Source organism: Larimichthys crocea, chromosome XIII (genome assembly GCF_000972845.2).
Source record: "Larimichthys crocea isolate SSNF chromosome XIII, L_crocea_2.0, whole genome shotgun sequence".
In the NCBI taxonomy this organism is placed as follows: Eukaryota; Metazoa; Chordata; class Actinopteri; family Sciaenidae; genus Larimichthys; species Larimichthys crocea.
Window position 1 is genome coordinate 48,502,444 of NC_040023.1, and position 15,180 is coordinate 48,517,623.

General features: G+C 46.8%; 1 protein-coding gene across 1 annotated transcript; it reads right to left on the reverse strand.

Annotated features, from left to right (window-relative positions):
- Positions 1–13,007: 13,007 nt before the first annotated feature.
- On the reverse strand, positions 13,008–14,939 carry LOC113747210 (PR domain zinc finger protein 12-like). The gene is made up of 3 exons (XM_027286020.1): positions 14,806–14,939; positions 13,836–14,367; positions 13,008–13,081 (listed from the first exon to the last, which is right to left on the reverse strand). Exons 2-3 carry the CDS (start codon positions 14,119–14,121, stop codon positions 13,008–13,010), a joined length of 360 nt encoding a protein of 119 aa, XP_027141821.1. The 5' UTR covers positions 14,122–14,367; positions 14,806–14,939.
- Between the last annotated feature and the right edge of the window lie 241 nt (positions 14,940–15,180).

The following is a 15,180-nucleotide window of genomic DNA, read 5'->3' on the forward strand; positions in this document are numbered from 1 at the left end:
GACGAACATGAAGGCAGGAACATGTGGACGTAAGCATAAGTGACAGGAGGAGGCAAATACGTCAGTAAAGAAAAAAAAAAGAAAGGAAAGAAAAGAAGAGAGGGAGTGAAGGCTATTGCAATAATACCGCACACACCACACAACACCACACGCACAACCGGCTAAGCGTTTTACTGGAGGTAGAGCTGATGTAGCTTGCGCGAGCTCAGGAGCAGTGGTGTACATTGTGTGTGTGGTTGTGTGTGTGTGGTGTGTGTGTGGTATTGCAGGTCACAGAGTCAGCCTCAGACTTGATGGCAGACTACAGTAGGCACTGGAGGACGACTACAAAACAGAGTACGCCACATTGACCACACTCGGAGTAATTTTTTAGCTATGCTTTTATTTTGGCGGTTTACACCTGACTTCCTCTGGAACGTTAGCTCCTTACGATAACGTTAGCTCTTTGTTTCTTCAGTTCATCGTCTCAAGCAAGCAGAGTTCGGTGCCACCAGACGACACTGAGCGTTAGCAGAATACGACAGACACAGCCCTACCTGTGGACCCCCGCCCAGATACAGGTAACACACAGAACCCCGCCTTCACCTGTACGCAACCTGTCCCCCGTATTGAGAGCTCCCCTACAGAGCACTACGGTAGGCGGACGAGCTTAAAGTTGAGTGGCGATTAACAGACGAGCTAACGTAGAGCGAACGAGCTAACGAACAGAGAGCTAACGTTAAGGCGGACAGTACAGAACGAGCGAACGTTTAGATCGGACGAGCTAACAACGTTTAACGTTAGAGGGACGAGTTAACAACGAGTTACGTTAGAGCGGACGAGCTAACAGACGATCTAACGGTAGAGCGGACGAGTTACGTTAAGAGCTGACGAGCTAAACAGACGAGTTAAGTGAGAGCGGAGAGTTTAACGTTAGAGCGGACGAGTTAACAGACGAGCTAAAACGTTAGAGCTGACGGAGTTTACTTAGAGCGGACAGCTAACAGACCAGAGCTAAACGTTAGAGCGACGAGTGTAACAGACGATAACGTAGAGCGGACGAGTAACAGACGAGTCTAACGTTAGAGCGGACGATTAACGTTAGAGGCTGACGAGCTAACAGACAGTTTAACTTGTAGAGCGGACGAGATTTTAAAATTAATTTAAATTTCTAACAGACGAGCTAACGTTAGAGCGGACGAGCTAACAGACGAGCTAACTTTAGAGCGGCGAGCTAACATACGAGCTCAGCGTTAGAGCGGACATCTAACAACGAGTTAACGTTAGAGCGGAACGAGTAACATAACAGAGTGACGTTATATCGTACGATTTAACATACTGAGCTAACGTATAGCGGACGAGCTAAGCATACGAGTTAAACGTTAGCGTCGTACGAGCCTAACAGACGAGCTAACGTTAGAGCGACGAGCTAACAGACGAGTTAACGTTAGAGGGCGGACGGTTAACAGACGAGTTAACGTTAGGCGGAGAGCTAACAGACGAGCTAACTTTAGGCGGACGAGTTACGTTGAGGCGGACGAGCGAACAGACGAGTTAACGTTAGAGCGGACGAGTTAACGTTAGAGCGGACGAGTTAACAGACGAACAACGTTAGAGCGGACGAGTTAACAGACGAGCTAACGTTAGAGCGGAACGAGTTAACTAGACGAGCTAACGTTAGACGGACGAGTCAACGTTAGAAGAGGACGAGCTAACAGACGAGTAACGTTAGAGCGGACGAGTTAACGACAACTAACGGTAGAGCGGACAGTTAACAGCGAGCTAACGTTAGAGCGGACGAGTTAACGTTAGAGCGGACGATCTAACGACGAGTTAACGTTAAGAGCGGACGAGCTAGACGTTATAGCGTAAGAGTTAACGTTAGCGGGAACGAGCTAACAGACGAGTTGAATGTTAGAGCGGAGCGTACGAGCTAACAGACGGTTTAATGTTAGAGGGACGAGCTAACAGACGAGTAATGTTAGCGGACACTAACAGACCGAGTTAATGTTTAGACGGACGAGCGAACAGACGGTTAATGTAGAGCGGACGAGCTAAGTGGAGGCGGACGAGTTAATGTTAGAGCGGACGAGGCTAACAGACGAGTTAAGGTTTGAGCGGACGAGCTAACAGACTATTTAATTATAGAGCGGCGAGCTAAGACGAGTGTAACGTTAGAGCGACGATCGAACGTAGAGCGGACTGGGCTAAACAGTCAGAGCTAACGTTAAGCGGACGGAGCTAACTTAGAGGCGGACTAGTAAGGTTAGAGCGGACGCTAACGACGCGTTATGTTAGAGCGGACGATCTAACAGACGATCTAACGTTAGGCGGACGGAGCTAACGTTAAGCGGACAGGGCTAACAGCGAGCTAACGTTATGACGGAGAGCTAACGTTAGAGCGGACGGGCTAACGTTAGAGCGGACGAGCTAACGAGAGCGGACGAGATAACGTTAGAGCGGAACGAGCTAACGTAGAGCGGACGAGTTAACGTTAGACGACGACTACCGTTAGAGCGGACGTGCTACGTTAGAGCGGACGAGCTAACGTTCGAGCGGAGAGCTAACGTTAGAGGCGACGAGCTAACAACGAGCTAGCGTAGAGCGGACGAGCTAACAGACGACGAACCTGGTTGCAGGTCCTGGTCAACAGGATTCATTCCTGATCTCAATAGGATCACGAGAGGCTCCGCCCTCACCCGGGAAGGCCTCGGATGGTCGTCGACGGCAACCGAAGCGTGGGTTCCTAGGCAACGCTCTGCCGCGTCCTCTTCCTTTTTGTAGAGAAACGAAAGGATTACGGAAAAGCACGAACTCTTCTTCTTTCTGTTTTAAAACCTTTAAACAGTCGACGTTTGGTCGTGGGCAGGATGGTTTTTGGACTAGCCTCGGGTCTCGCCGCAGAGTAGACCTGCGGGTTCTTTTGTTTTGGTTTTTTATAAACTTGACTTAGATGTATCCCGTGTGGCTTTGAACAAAAATCCAGTAATCTATAGTTGATCTAGTTGTATTTTTCCAATAAGAAACAAACGGTATCAGGCTAGCATCCTGAGTAAGAAAATCAGATATTATTATTATTATTTTATTATTATTATTATATTATTATTATATGATTTTTTTGTTAGATAATGTTTTAAAGCATGCGTCCAGATGGTGTGGTCACTCTCAGTTATGGTTTTTTTATTTTTTTGGGGCAAAAAAAAATAAAAAAAGAAATATTTAATAGCGTCAGATGGAAATTGAATGTTTTTAACCGTCAGAGACAAAAAGTGTTTTTGGAGCTAACGGTGTGTCGCGGTGTTTGTTCTAATTACCTTTCAGGTCGCCACTTGGAGGTCGATGACGCGTCATTTGTTTGAGATCCTAGTTCTTCTGTCTGTATCTCATAGTGATTCTTTAGTTTTTAGGATGTATGATGCATAAAGGAACATTTATAGTGCCGGCGTCTAAAGTCCAGATCTCTCTGTGGTCAAACACTGGTGTGTGCTCCGCCGACACCACCTTCGTTTCCCGCCTCCCCACCTTCATTATAAAAAAGGGGGAAACCGTCTCTTTTCTTCCAGTGAACTTTGTTATTGTTTATGTAAAACTTAGTTTGTAGAAGACGCGTTAGCCAATCTGAGCGATGAAGTTAGCCACTCTGTTAGCGATGCGTTAGCTACTGTGCGTTTTGTTTATCAGGTGTGTTACCTCAGCCTGTTTAGCTGTTGCCGTACGCGTTAGCTAAACATTAGCAGCATGAAATGTGTGTTCATACAGTGTAGCTTAGCCGTGTGAGCACGGAGAGTTAGCTTTTACGAACTTGCGCGTGAGTTATTTTGGTTTGTTTGACTGTTTCTGTTTGTTCCGCCATGTTAAGCATGGTGCCTCCGCTGAAGCTTCAGCTAAAGTGCCGCTAAAATTAGCCTGTTACAACCTGGGAGCGTTGGACAGCTAAATTAGCCCCAATTCAAATGCTAGTAAAAGAAGCTAAAATTAAGAAATGTGGGCTTAAAATCTGCGTGTACATGGCTTAACAAAGAAGCTAACATGTTTACAAAATTGTCCCGTAGTGTTAGCTGACTGTTAGCTCGGTGCTTAACTTTGTAAATTAGCAAAACTGTTTGTGAGCTAAACGGTAACATGTAATATTAGCTAGCTTGTTTGTGTGTGAGTTAGCTGGTTTATTTAGCTGTGTGCCCGCTTCAGATCAGTCTGTGCCGCCATTTATAATCGACAAATGTGAAACGGCATTTTAGAGCTACAGTTAGCTCGTTAGCTCGTTAGCATCCCCCCCCCTTAATTCACAGCCTCATTACGTGCGTTAGCTTAGCCTGTGTGTGTGTGTGGGTCCACAGAGAGGTTTGCTTCTGGCTTTTTTTGAGTTGATTTTGAATCGGTGGTTCAGCTTCTCGTATGTGTGATGATGACGATAATAAAATAATATGACCGATGAAACATAATATGAGTGTCTCCTGTCAGGGGTCTAGTTAAATCTTCAGTTTGTGGATACGAGGATGTGTTTGTGTACTGTCCACGCTCTGGCGGTGTGGCCGTTAAAATTTCTTTTTTCTCCTGTTCAGATGTTTAATTCCCGTGTTGTGAACCGAGAGAAGCTGTGTTATATCTCAAGACTGCTAGCTGCCTGTTCTCTCTCTTCTTGTCTTTTGTCCCTTTCTGTCTCCTCCGGAAGTCCGGAAGCGCCTCGCGTTAACGAGTCTCCGGGTTTCTTTCCGAAAACGTCTGGATCACGGACCATGTGGGATCGCCGGTCAAGATAATGTCTCAGGCGTGTTGGAACGTCCCCCGGCGACTCGTTAGCGCGCCTCCGAGGCGTGCGAGGCCGTAGTGGCGGGGTTGACTCCCCGACAAGTTTGAAAAAACAGGAACCGGAGTGGACGGCGTCCTGGCGTGGCAACGGCGTCCGTACCACTCCGGGTGGTATGTGGGTCGTCCAACAGGAGGACGAGGAGCTCTTGGTTTTCCCATGTTTCTGTTGTTTTCTAATGGACTCGTCCGACTGTAACCTGCAGATTTTTCTATTAGATCTATTGACAGAACGAGTGTGTGAACCCGAGCCACGCTGTCGCGGGCGAGGACGAGGAGGAGAGGATTACATGAGGGCAATAAACAGGCTCATTCTTTCTACTTGTGTGTCCGTACTGTCAAAAAACCACCTGACTGACGAGGCTGACGGGATGGGTTACACCACCTGGTCCCACCTTAATCCAACTGTCTGACCATTTTTTTGTGTTTTTTTTTTTTTTTGTTGTGTTTGTTTTTTTTGTTTTTTTTTTTTTTTGTTTGTTTTTTTTTTTTTGTTTTTTTTTACAAAACCGCCCTGGTCTGACCTTTACACCGCCTGGTCCCACCTGTTACACCACCTGGTCTGAACTTTATGACAACACCGCCTGTTCTGACCCTTTACAAAATACACAGAAACCGCCTGGTCCCACCTTTACACCACCGGTCGGACCTTTACACCGACTGGTCCCACCTTTACAACACCACCTGGTCTGACTTTACAACTACCAATACAAAAAAAACAAACCGCCTGGCCCAACATTTAACAAACCACCTTGTCTGACTTTACAACCGGCCCGTGGTCTGACCTTTACAACCGACTGGTCGACTTTATCACTGCCTGGTCTGACCTTTACCTGGACCTGGCTGACCTTTACAGAACCCCGACTGGTCTGACCTTTACAACATACACAACCGCCTGTTCTGACCTTTACAACTTCCTTTTCGACCTTTACACATACAACCGCCTGGCCTGACTTACAAACCGCCTGGGTCTGAACGTCACAACCACCCAAAGCTGAAATGGAGACACATCGTTGTTCCTGCGAGCTACACAAGACCAGGCGTAATTTCAACGATGTGTCTCCATCCATTGTTTTCAACCGTGATGTGCTGTTGATTACATCTGTTGTACAGTGCTGTGTTGTGTGTGTGTGTGTGTGTGGTTGGGTGTGTGTGTGGGTGTGTGTGTTTTGGTCATTATTTAAAGTGTGTTTATCATTTATTCATGTTCCCTGAGCGCAGACAGATGGTCTGACTATCGGTGTGAATGTCATCTGTCATTAAGACTTACTGTAATCACCAATAACACACATCACACACACGTAACACACAACTGTAATACACACAGTAAAACACACACCACACACAATAACACACATACACGGAATACACACAGGAACACACACACACACACACACACACACCCAAACAACAAAAAACAAATAACACACCTAAACTGTAATACACACAGTACCACACACACACACACTTCCAGGGAGAGGATAAGCTAGGAAGGCCGTACAGGTGAGGTCAGGTGTCAGTAATAAAAACATTGACACAAACCAAACCTTTGATGACATCAGCTACGGTCTCCAAATTCAAATTAAGTTTGTTTAATTTTGACAGAATCAACTAAAATTGAAAGCAAAATGACTTTTTATTGTAAAGAGAAGATGAGTGATGAGGATGGAAGCGAGAGACGGACAGGGAAACAAACAACCGACTCCACGGTTACCGTCAGAGTGGGTGTGTGTGTGTTTGTGTGGTGTGTCTCATATTGTGGTCTGTGTGTGTTTGTCGTTTGTGTGTGTCTCACAGTGTGTGTGTGGGGGGGGGTCATAAAGTAAAGAAACAGCCGGTAAGTACAGATGAACTGTGTGTGGTTGTGTGTGTGGTGGTGTGGTGTGTTGTGTGGGGGTTGGGTTGGGGTGTGTGTGTGTGTGGCAGACCTGATTAACAGTCAGGTGGTGTGTAGTGGTGATCTGGACCCGTCCAAATGTTTCCCCATGATGCTCGGGAGGCAATAAACCACCACACACGAAATGACAAAATAGTGGACGGTGACTAACCAGCATTCTGCTGGGTCTCTGATACATACGTCCAGGTGTTAGACAGTCTGTGGGACGTACAGAGACTACGTCCAGTTTTAGACAGTCTGCGGGGACGGCACAGAGACTACTCCAGGTTTAGACAGTCTGCGGGGACTCTCGGAGACGACGCCATGTTTTAGGTGAGAAGTCGTGGGGACTTCACAGAGACTACTTCTCAGGTTTTTAGCGTCTGCGGGACGTCGCAGAGACTACGTCCAGGTTGTAGTTAGGCAGTCTGGGGGCCGTCACAGAGACTACGTCCGGTGTTTTACAGTCTGCGGGACGTCTCGGAGACTCGTCCGGTTTTAGACATTCTGTGAGGACGTCAAGGAGGACTACGTCAAGGTTTTAGACGTCTGGTGAGGACGTCACGAGACTACGTCCAGGTTTAGACAGTCTGTCCATCAAACGTGAATTATCTGAAGTCCCCTGATGATGAGGTGAGGAGCGCTGGTTTTGGTGGTGGAGCAGGAAGCTTGTCTCCTCCCGCCCGCATGATCATCAAACTCTTTTAAAGGATTAGATCTTCTGTCTGTCTGTCTGCGCATGAATACTTATGAGGCCGCAGCGCGGCGCTAATCACGTTTAACGGCAGACAATGTCAGTGGCATTTGGGCCCGTTCCCACCACCTCCTCCTCCTCCTCCTCCTCCGCCTCCTCCTCCTCGCTCTGCTCCTCTCGCTGTCCTGTACGGCGTGCCACACTGCAGCCTCCGCCTCTGACTTCCGTCGTCCTCTGTGGTGAAGGCTCACCGGTACAGCTCGAGTCCTGTCTCCATGGTTTCTGTTCAAAGCTCAGAAAGCGTGACACACACACACGCACGCACACACACACACACACACACACTCTCTCCCGCGCGCCCCGCGTGCTCCAGTCTTCCTGGATTTCTCGCGGCTGGAGATGAAAAATAAAAAAATAAAACAAAAAGTTTAAAAAAAGAAATTAAATGTTCACAAGATTTCAAAAATAAAACAGAAAAACAAGTGGAAACATTAAAGATATTTAAATCATCAGATTTTACATATTCAATGATTTCATTACAAATTATAATTAAGAAGGAATAAGTAGTGTTGTTTAATATAATTAGACTTAAACAATAATAATAAGAATTATTAGAACAATTATAATCATTGTTTATAATTATTAGTATTTTTTAGTAAAACTTGTTAAGAACTTTAAATATTTTAAATGTTTTGACGTTTATGAAACGGTGTGTGTTTGTGTGTGTGTGTGTGTGTCTGTGTGTGTGGGTGTGTGTGTCACAGTGTGGTGTGTTTGTGTGTGTGTGGCACAGTGTGTGTGTGTGTGTGTGTGTGTTCACATGTGTGTGGTGTGTGTGTGTGTGTGGGTGTGTGGGTGTGTGTCCAGTGTGTGTTGTGTGTGTGTGTGTGTTTAAAAGCTCATAACACAGACATGGGTGTTGAGCAGCTGTTGTTGTTAATCTGGTTTCCCGTCGGTCCTCACACTCCACATTCCCTGCGCTGACGTTTCAATAGAACATTAAAGTAACATTAAAGTAACGCTGCAGCAGCAGCTGATCTCGCGGCCTAGTCCGCAGCATCAGCCCAAACCAAACCAGACCCAGCAGCAGCTGATAATCAACTGCATAGGCCAGCATGCATCAGCAGCCCGCGTCGTCTTTCAGCCTTTTCTTTCACCACGCTCACCAACCACTACAAAAGTCGGCCCACATTTACTCTTGTCCGGCGGCTTCTTGCTCGCTCACTCTCTCCTTTTCTCGTCTAGCTCATCCGTCAGCGTCCTCGTCACTCTCTGCTTCCGCGCCAGCATGTCCCATAAGAGGCGCGAGTCCAGCTCGTTCTGGCACGACCCTGGCCTGTGGTCCCGGAGCCAGAGTTACATAACGACAACAGACAGGTCACGTTGACTCAGGGAGCGTGGATCACAGTTGAAGACCGGTCAGACGACAGAAACCGTCGTAGGTTGCGGTTCTGGTTTTGTCTCAGTAAGTCTAATTGAGTGTCGGAACGGTGTCACGAGACGACTGTGAACGGAGCCAACAGACGCGTCAGGGGCACACACACACACACACAACCACCTGACCACACTTACACACACCACACACTGCACACACACACACGGTGACCACACACACACACACTTTGACACACACACACACCACACACACACACTGACACACACACCAACTGTGACACACACACACACACACTGACACCACACAGCACTGTGACACACCACAACACACTGTGACACACACACACACACCACACACACTGACAACACACACACATGGGACACACACACACACACACTGACACACACCACACACCCACAGCAAACACTGTGACACACACACACAATCTGTGACACACACAACACACACTGTGACACACGCACCACACACACCCACTGTAACACACACACTCTGTGACACACACACCCAACACACACACACACACACACACGTGACACACACACACAACACACACACACACACACCCACAAAACAACACACACAAACAGTAACACTCCGCTCTCTCTCCTCCCCTCGTATAAAATGTTGGAGGAGGTGATTTCACTCTTCATACTTCATGTACAGTCGGAGCTCCGCACAGACCCGCACACCCGCACAGACCGCAACCACATGCCTTGGACGGAAACCTGACAGAACACGGAGATCTCTGATCCGGACTCCTGCTGTCTTTAGTGTCGAGCTTTGAGAAACTTTGCCTCCTCTCTCCTCCCCTTCCTTCCTCCCTCTCTCCTGCTCCTTCGTCCTCCTTCTCCTCAATCCTCCTCTCCTCCTCCCTCCGCGCCTCCTTCTCTCCTCCGCTCTCCGGACCGGCCTCCCTCTCTGGCCCCCGCCCATGGGCTCGGTTCTGCCGGGCCGCTTCGGGCTGAAGCCGGGCTTCAAGCCGCGCAGCCGCTGTCCCTCCGCGGACATCAGCACGTCGGACTCTGACAGCTCCGGTACGGCCGCGGAGGCACGTGCTGGGCGAGCAGCCACACTACCTGCACCATCAGAACCAGAACCAGAACCAGAACCAGAACCAGCTTCCCTGCGCACGAGGACCGCACCGCGCCGAGCGCGAGCCCCAAGACGGCTTTCAGCTCCCGCCGAGGGCTCGCGCAGTCTTCTCCGGAGGTCAGTGACGACATCTTTAATCAGCCAATCGAGGCTATTAGAAAGTCAACAATATGTAACCTTTGCTCTTCGGTCAGTAATAACCAATCATTTTTCAAATAAAGTCTGAACGTTTTATTCAATTCAATAAAAAGGTAAAATTCATTTTTCAAAAATAAAAGTCTGAACAGTTTTTATTCATTCCATAAAAAGAGAAAATCTTTTTCCCCCAAAAATAAAGTGAAAGTTTTCTTATTCAATTCAAATAAAAGAGAAAACTCATTTTTCATTTAAATAAAAGGAAAGTTTTTATTCATTCAAATAAAAAGACAATCATTTTTCAAAATAAAAAATCTGAAAGTTTTTATTCAATTCAAATAAAATAGCAGAACTCATTTTTCTAAAATAAAGTGTGAAGTTGTTTATCAATTCAATAAAAAGAGATAAAAATGAATTATTGATCGAAAAACACGTAAATTAGAAAAAACTTGTAAATGTATGTCAAAGGTTTTTATTAAATGAAACCAAACTATATTTAATAAGTTAGTCATTCTAATCTGTATTAGTCATTCTGAATCTGATAATTATTCATTCAGTAATCTGATCAAACTGTCCGGACTGTGATCGCTCTTTGATCCGGCGCCGCCGCCGAACCTCCACACAACCTTTGAACAACCTCAAATGAAACGGATGAATAATACACGAGTACCACTGTTGATGAAGCTCATTAATAGTTATATTGTTGTTTCGGTTTAATTAGTCAGTTTTATATTTCAGCATTGACTACCGGCCTTTATCGCTTTTATTCACGGGTTTTCATTTTTTTGACTTTTTAATTGTCGAAATGTCGTTTTTGGCCTCGAGAATTCGTTCCGTACAGTTTCGGTGAACCCGTCCCGGCTCGAACCACTTCATCCGACACCGACCACGGTTCTATCTGAGCGCGAACTTTCTATCTCACTTCCCGGACCGCGGAGGCCTCCGCGCTTACGGATCGCTCCTCCTTCTCCTCTCCTCCTCTCCTCTCTCTCCTCCTCTCCTCCTCTCCTCCTCTCCTCCTCCTCTCCTCCTCCTCCTCCTCTCTCCTCCTCTCTCTCCTCTCCTCCTCTCCTCCTCCTCTCTCTCCATACTCCTCTCTCTCCTCTCTCCTCCTTCCTCCTCCTCTCTCTCCTCCTCTCCTCCTCTCTCCTCCTCTCTCCTCCTCTCCTCCTCCTCTCCTCCTCCTCTCCTCTCCCCTCCTCCCCTTCTCCTCTCTGTTTTAATCTGTTTTAAGTTTGAATTTTTCCGCTCTGTTTTTTCTGAAATTATAAAATAATAAAATATTAATATGAATTAGGCAATTTATTTTCATGTATTTTTAATCCATGATCAACGTTGACCTCACACCAACACACACACACACACCACACACACACACACAGACACCACACACACACACAGTTATTATATAATTTGGTGTCTTTGACTCTTGTCGTCCGACTGAACATGGATGACAAAAATCTGTGTTATGAAGTTTAATATGTGTGTTTGTGTTGTTGTGTGTGTGTGTTTTGTTGTTGTGTGTTAGCAGGGTCCAAAGTTGTCCAGTCTGGTATTGCCCCGTGAGGTGTATCATCGCTCAGAGTCAGTTCCAGGTGAGTTCTGTCATGGTTGTCTGCCGATCCAAAAACGCGTGGCCGCAAACGTTGACTGAACGTTTGTTTGTTTCAGGTGAGGTTTGGGCATTTTCTCTAAGACGTGCACCAAAGCGGTGAACAGAGAGGGTTCCGTCAACCGGACGACTCATCCACCTGAACACACGACCTACAAGAAACAAATAACCTTGATGTGGGAGGTGAGCTGACACACACCACACCCAACACACGACACACACCCACACACACTACACACACAATAACAGACACACCACAACACACACAGAACACACACAACACACACACAACATAACAGTATCAAACGTTCGGCTGAGTTTGGACTTTTTCTCACGACAAAAGTTTTAGCAAGGGTGTGTATTGGTAGATTTCCAGAGCTCTCCTCTCTCTCCTTCCTCTCTCCTCCTCTCCTCCTCTCTCCTCCTCCTCTCTCCTCCTCTCCCCTCTCTGTTTTTAATCATGCTTTTAAAGTTTGGAGTTTGGAATTTTTCCGTCTGTTTTATCTGAAATTATAAAATATAAAATATAATTTCATGTCATTTTATTTTCAATGTATTTTTTAATCCTGATCCAAAAACGTTGGACCTCACACACACCCACACACCACACACACACACCCCACCACACACAGACAAACACACACACACAGTTTATTATTATAATTTGTGTCTTTGACTCTGTCGTCACGACCTGGAGACCAAAATCTGTGTGTTATGAAGTTATTAATAATGTGTGTGTTGTGTGTGTGTGTGTGTGTTGTGTTTGTGTGTTCAGAGGTCCAGAAGTTGTCAGTCTGGTTCTGCCCAGTGAGGTGATCATCGCTCAGAGTTCCGTTCCAGTGAGTTCTTTCATGTGTTGTCTGGCAGACCAACGTTGGGCAACGTTGGACTGAACGTTTTTTGTTTCAGGTGAAGTTGGGCATTTCTCGACAACGTGGATCAAGGCGGGAAAAGAGATGGGTCGTTCACCGGACGACTCAGCTCACCGGAACAACAGCGACCGGTACAAGACAAACAAACCCGGAGGGGGATGGGGAGGGACCACACACACACACCACACAGGACACACACACACACACACACACACAACACAACAGACACACACACAAAACCACACGACACACACACACACACACACCACAGAACGTAGCAAATCGTGCGGCGAGGGTGGACTGGTCGCACGACAAAAGTTTAAAAGGGTGGGTGTGGTAGAAATGTGCCGAGCTAGAGACACAGGGGTAAAAAAGACAGTGGAGGAGAGAGGAGGAGAGAGGAGGAGAGAGGAGAGGAGGAGAGGAGGAGAGAGGAGGAGAGGAGGAGGAGAGGAGGAGAGGAGGAGCGCCGTGGCGCGCGGAGGACTCCGCCGGTCCGGGAAGTGAGATGAGAAAGTTCGCGCTCAGAATGAACCGGGTCGGTGTCGGATGAAGGTTCGAGCCGGGACGGGTTCACCGAAACTGTACGGAACGAATTCTACGAGAGCCAAAAACGAATTTCACAATAAAAGTCAATTAAAAATGAAAACACGTGAATAAAAGCGAGAAAGGCCGGAAGTCAAGCCTGAAATATAAAACTGACTAATTAAGACCGGAAACAACAATTAACTATTAATGAGCTCATCAACAGGTGACTCGTTATTATTCATCCGTTCATTTGAGGTTGTTCAAAGGTTGTGTGGAGGTTCGGCGGCGGCGCGCGGGATCAAAGAGTCTGATCACATCCGGACAGTTTGATCAGATTAATGAATGAATAATTATCAGATTAATGAATGAATAATTATCAGATTAATGAATGAATAATTATCAGATTAATGAATGAATAATTATTAAATACAGTTTGATTCATTTAATAAAAACTTTGATCATAATTTAAAGTTTTTTTTAATTTACGTGTTTTTCGATCAATAATTCATTTTTTCTCTTTTTATTTGAATTGAATAAAAAACTTTCAGACTTTTATTTTGAAAAATGATTCTCTTTTTATTTGAATTGAATAAAAAACTTTCACTTTTATTTTGAAAAATGATTTTCTCTTTTTATTGGAATTGAATAAAAAACTTTCAGACTTTTATTTTGAAAAATGATTTTCTCTTTTTATTTGAATTGAATAAAAAACTTTCAGACTTTTATTTTGAAAAATGATTGGTTAATTACTGATCGAAGATCAAAGGTTAATTTGTTGACTTCATAATTAGCTCTGATTGGCTGATTAAAGTGTCGTCACTGACCTCCGGAGAAAGACTGCGCGAGCACCTCGGCGGTGAACGCCGTCTTGGGGCTCGCGCTCGGCGCGGTGCGGTCCTCGTGCTGCAGGTGAAGCTGGTTCTGGTTCTGGTTCTGGTTCTGGTTCTGATGGTGCAGGTGGTGGTGCTGCTCGCCCAGCACGTGCCTCCAGCGGCCGTACAGGAAGCTGTGCAGGATGTCCGACGTGATGATGTCCGCGAGGGACAGCGGCTGCTGCGGCTTGAAGCCCGGCTTCAGGCCCAGAGACGAGCCCGGCAGAACCGAGCCCATGGCGGGGTCAGACAGGGAGGCCGGTCCGGAGGAGAGGAGGAGAGAGGAGGAGAGAGGAGGAGAGGAGGAGAGGAGGAGAGAGGAGGAGAAGTTTCTAAAGCTCCGACAATAAAGACAGCAGAGTCCGGATCAGAGAGCTCCGGTTCTGTCAGGTTCCGTCAGCTGTGTGCGGGTCTGTGCGGGTCTGTGCGGAGCTCCGAGCTGACATGAAGTAATGAAGAGCTGAAATCACCTCCTCCAACATTTCTATAAGAGGAGGAGGAGAGAGAGGAGGAGTGTTACTGTGTGTGTGTGTGTGTGTGTGTGTGTGTGTGTGTTACAGTGTGTGTGTGTGTGTCACATAGTGTGTGTGTGTGTCAGTGTGTGTGTGTGTCAGTGTGTGTGTGTGACATAGTGTGTGTGTGTGTGTCACAGTGTGTGTGTGTGTGTGTCAGTGTGTGTGTGTGTGTATGTGTGTGTGTGTGTCACAGAGTGTGTGTGTGTGTGTGTGTGTGTGTCACAGTGTGTGTGTGTGTCAGTGTGTGTGTGTGTGTGTGTGTGCCCTGCACGCGCTCTGTTGGCTCCGTTCACAGCTCGTCTCGTGACACCGTTCAGACACTCAATTAGACTTAATGAGACAAAACCAGAACCGGAACCAGAACCGGGTTCTGTCGTCTGACGGTCTAACTGTTGATCCACGCTCACCTGAGATCACGTGACCTGTCTGTGTCGTTATGTAACTCTGGCTCCGGGACACAGGCCGGGGTCGTGCCAGAACCGGAGCTGGACTCGCAGCTTCTATGGACATGATGGCAGAGGAGCAGAGAGTGAAGAGGACGCTGACGGAGGAAGCTAAGAAGAGAAAAGGAGAGAGTGAGCGAGCAAGAAGCCGCCGGACAAGAGTAAATGTGGGACTGACTTTTAGTGGTTGGTGAGAGCTTGGTGAAATAAAAGGCTGAAAGACAGACGCCGAGCTGGGCTGACTGCTGCTGGACTAGGCAGTGAGATCAGCTGCTGCTGGGTCTGGTTCTGGTTCTGGGCTGACTGCTGCTGGACTAGGCAGTGATATCAGCTGCTGCT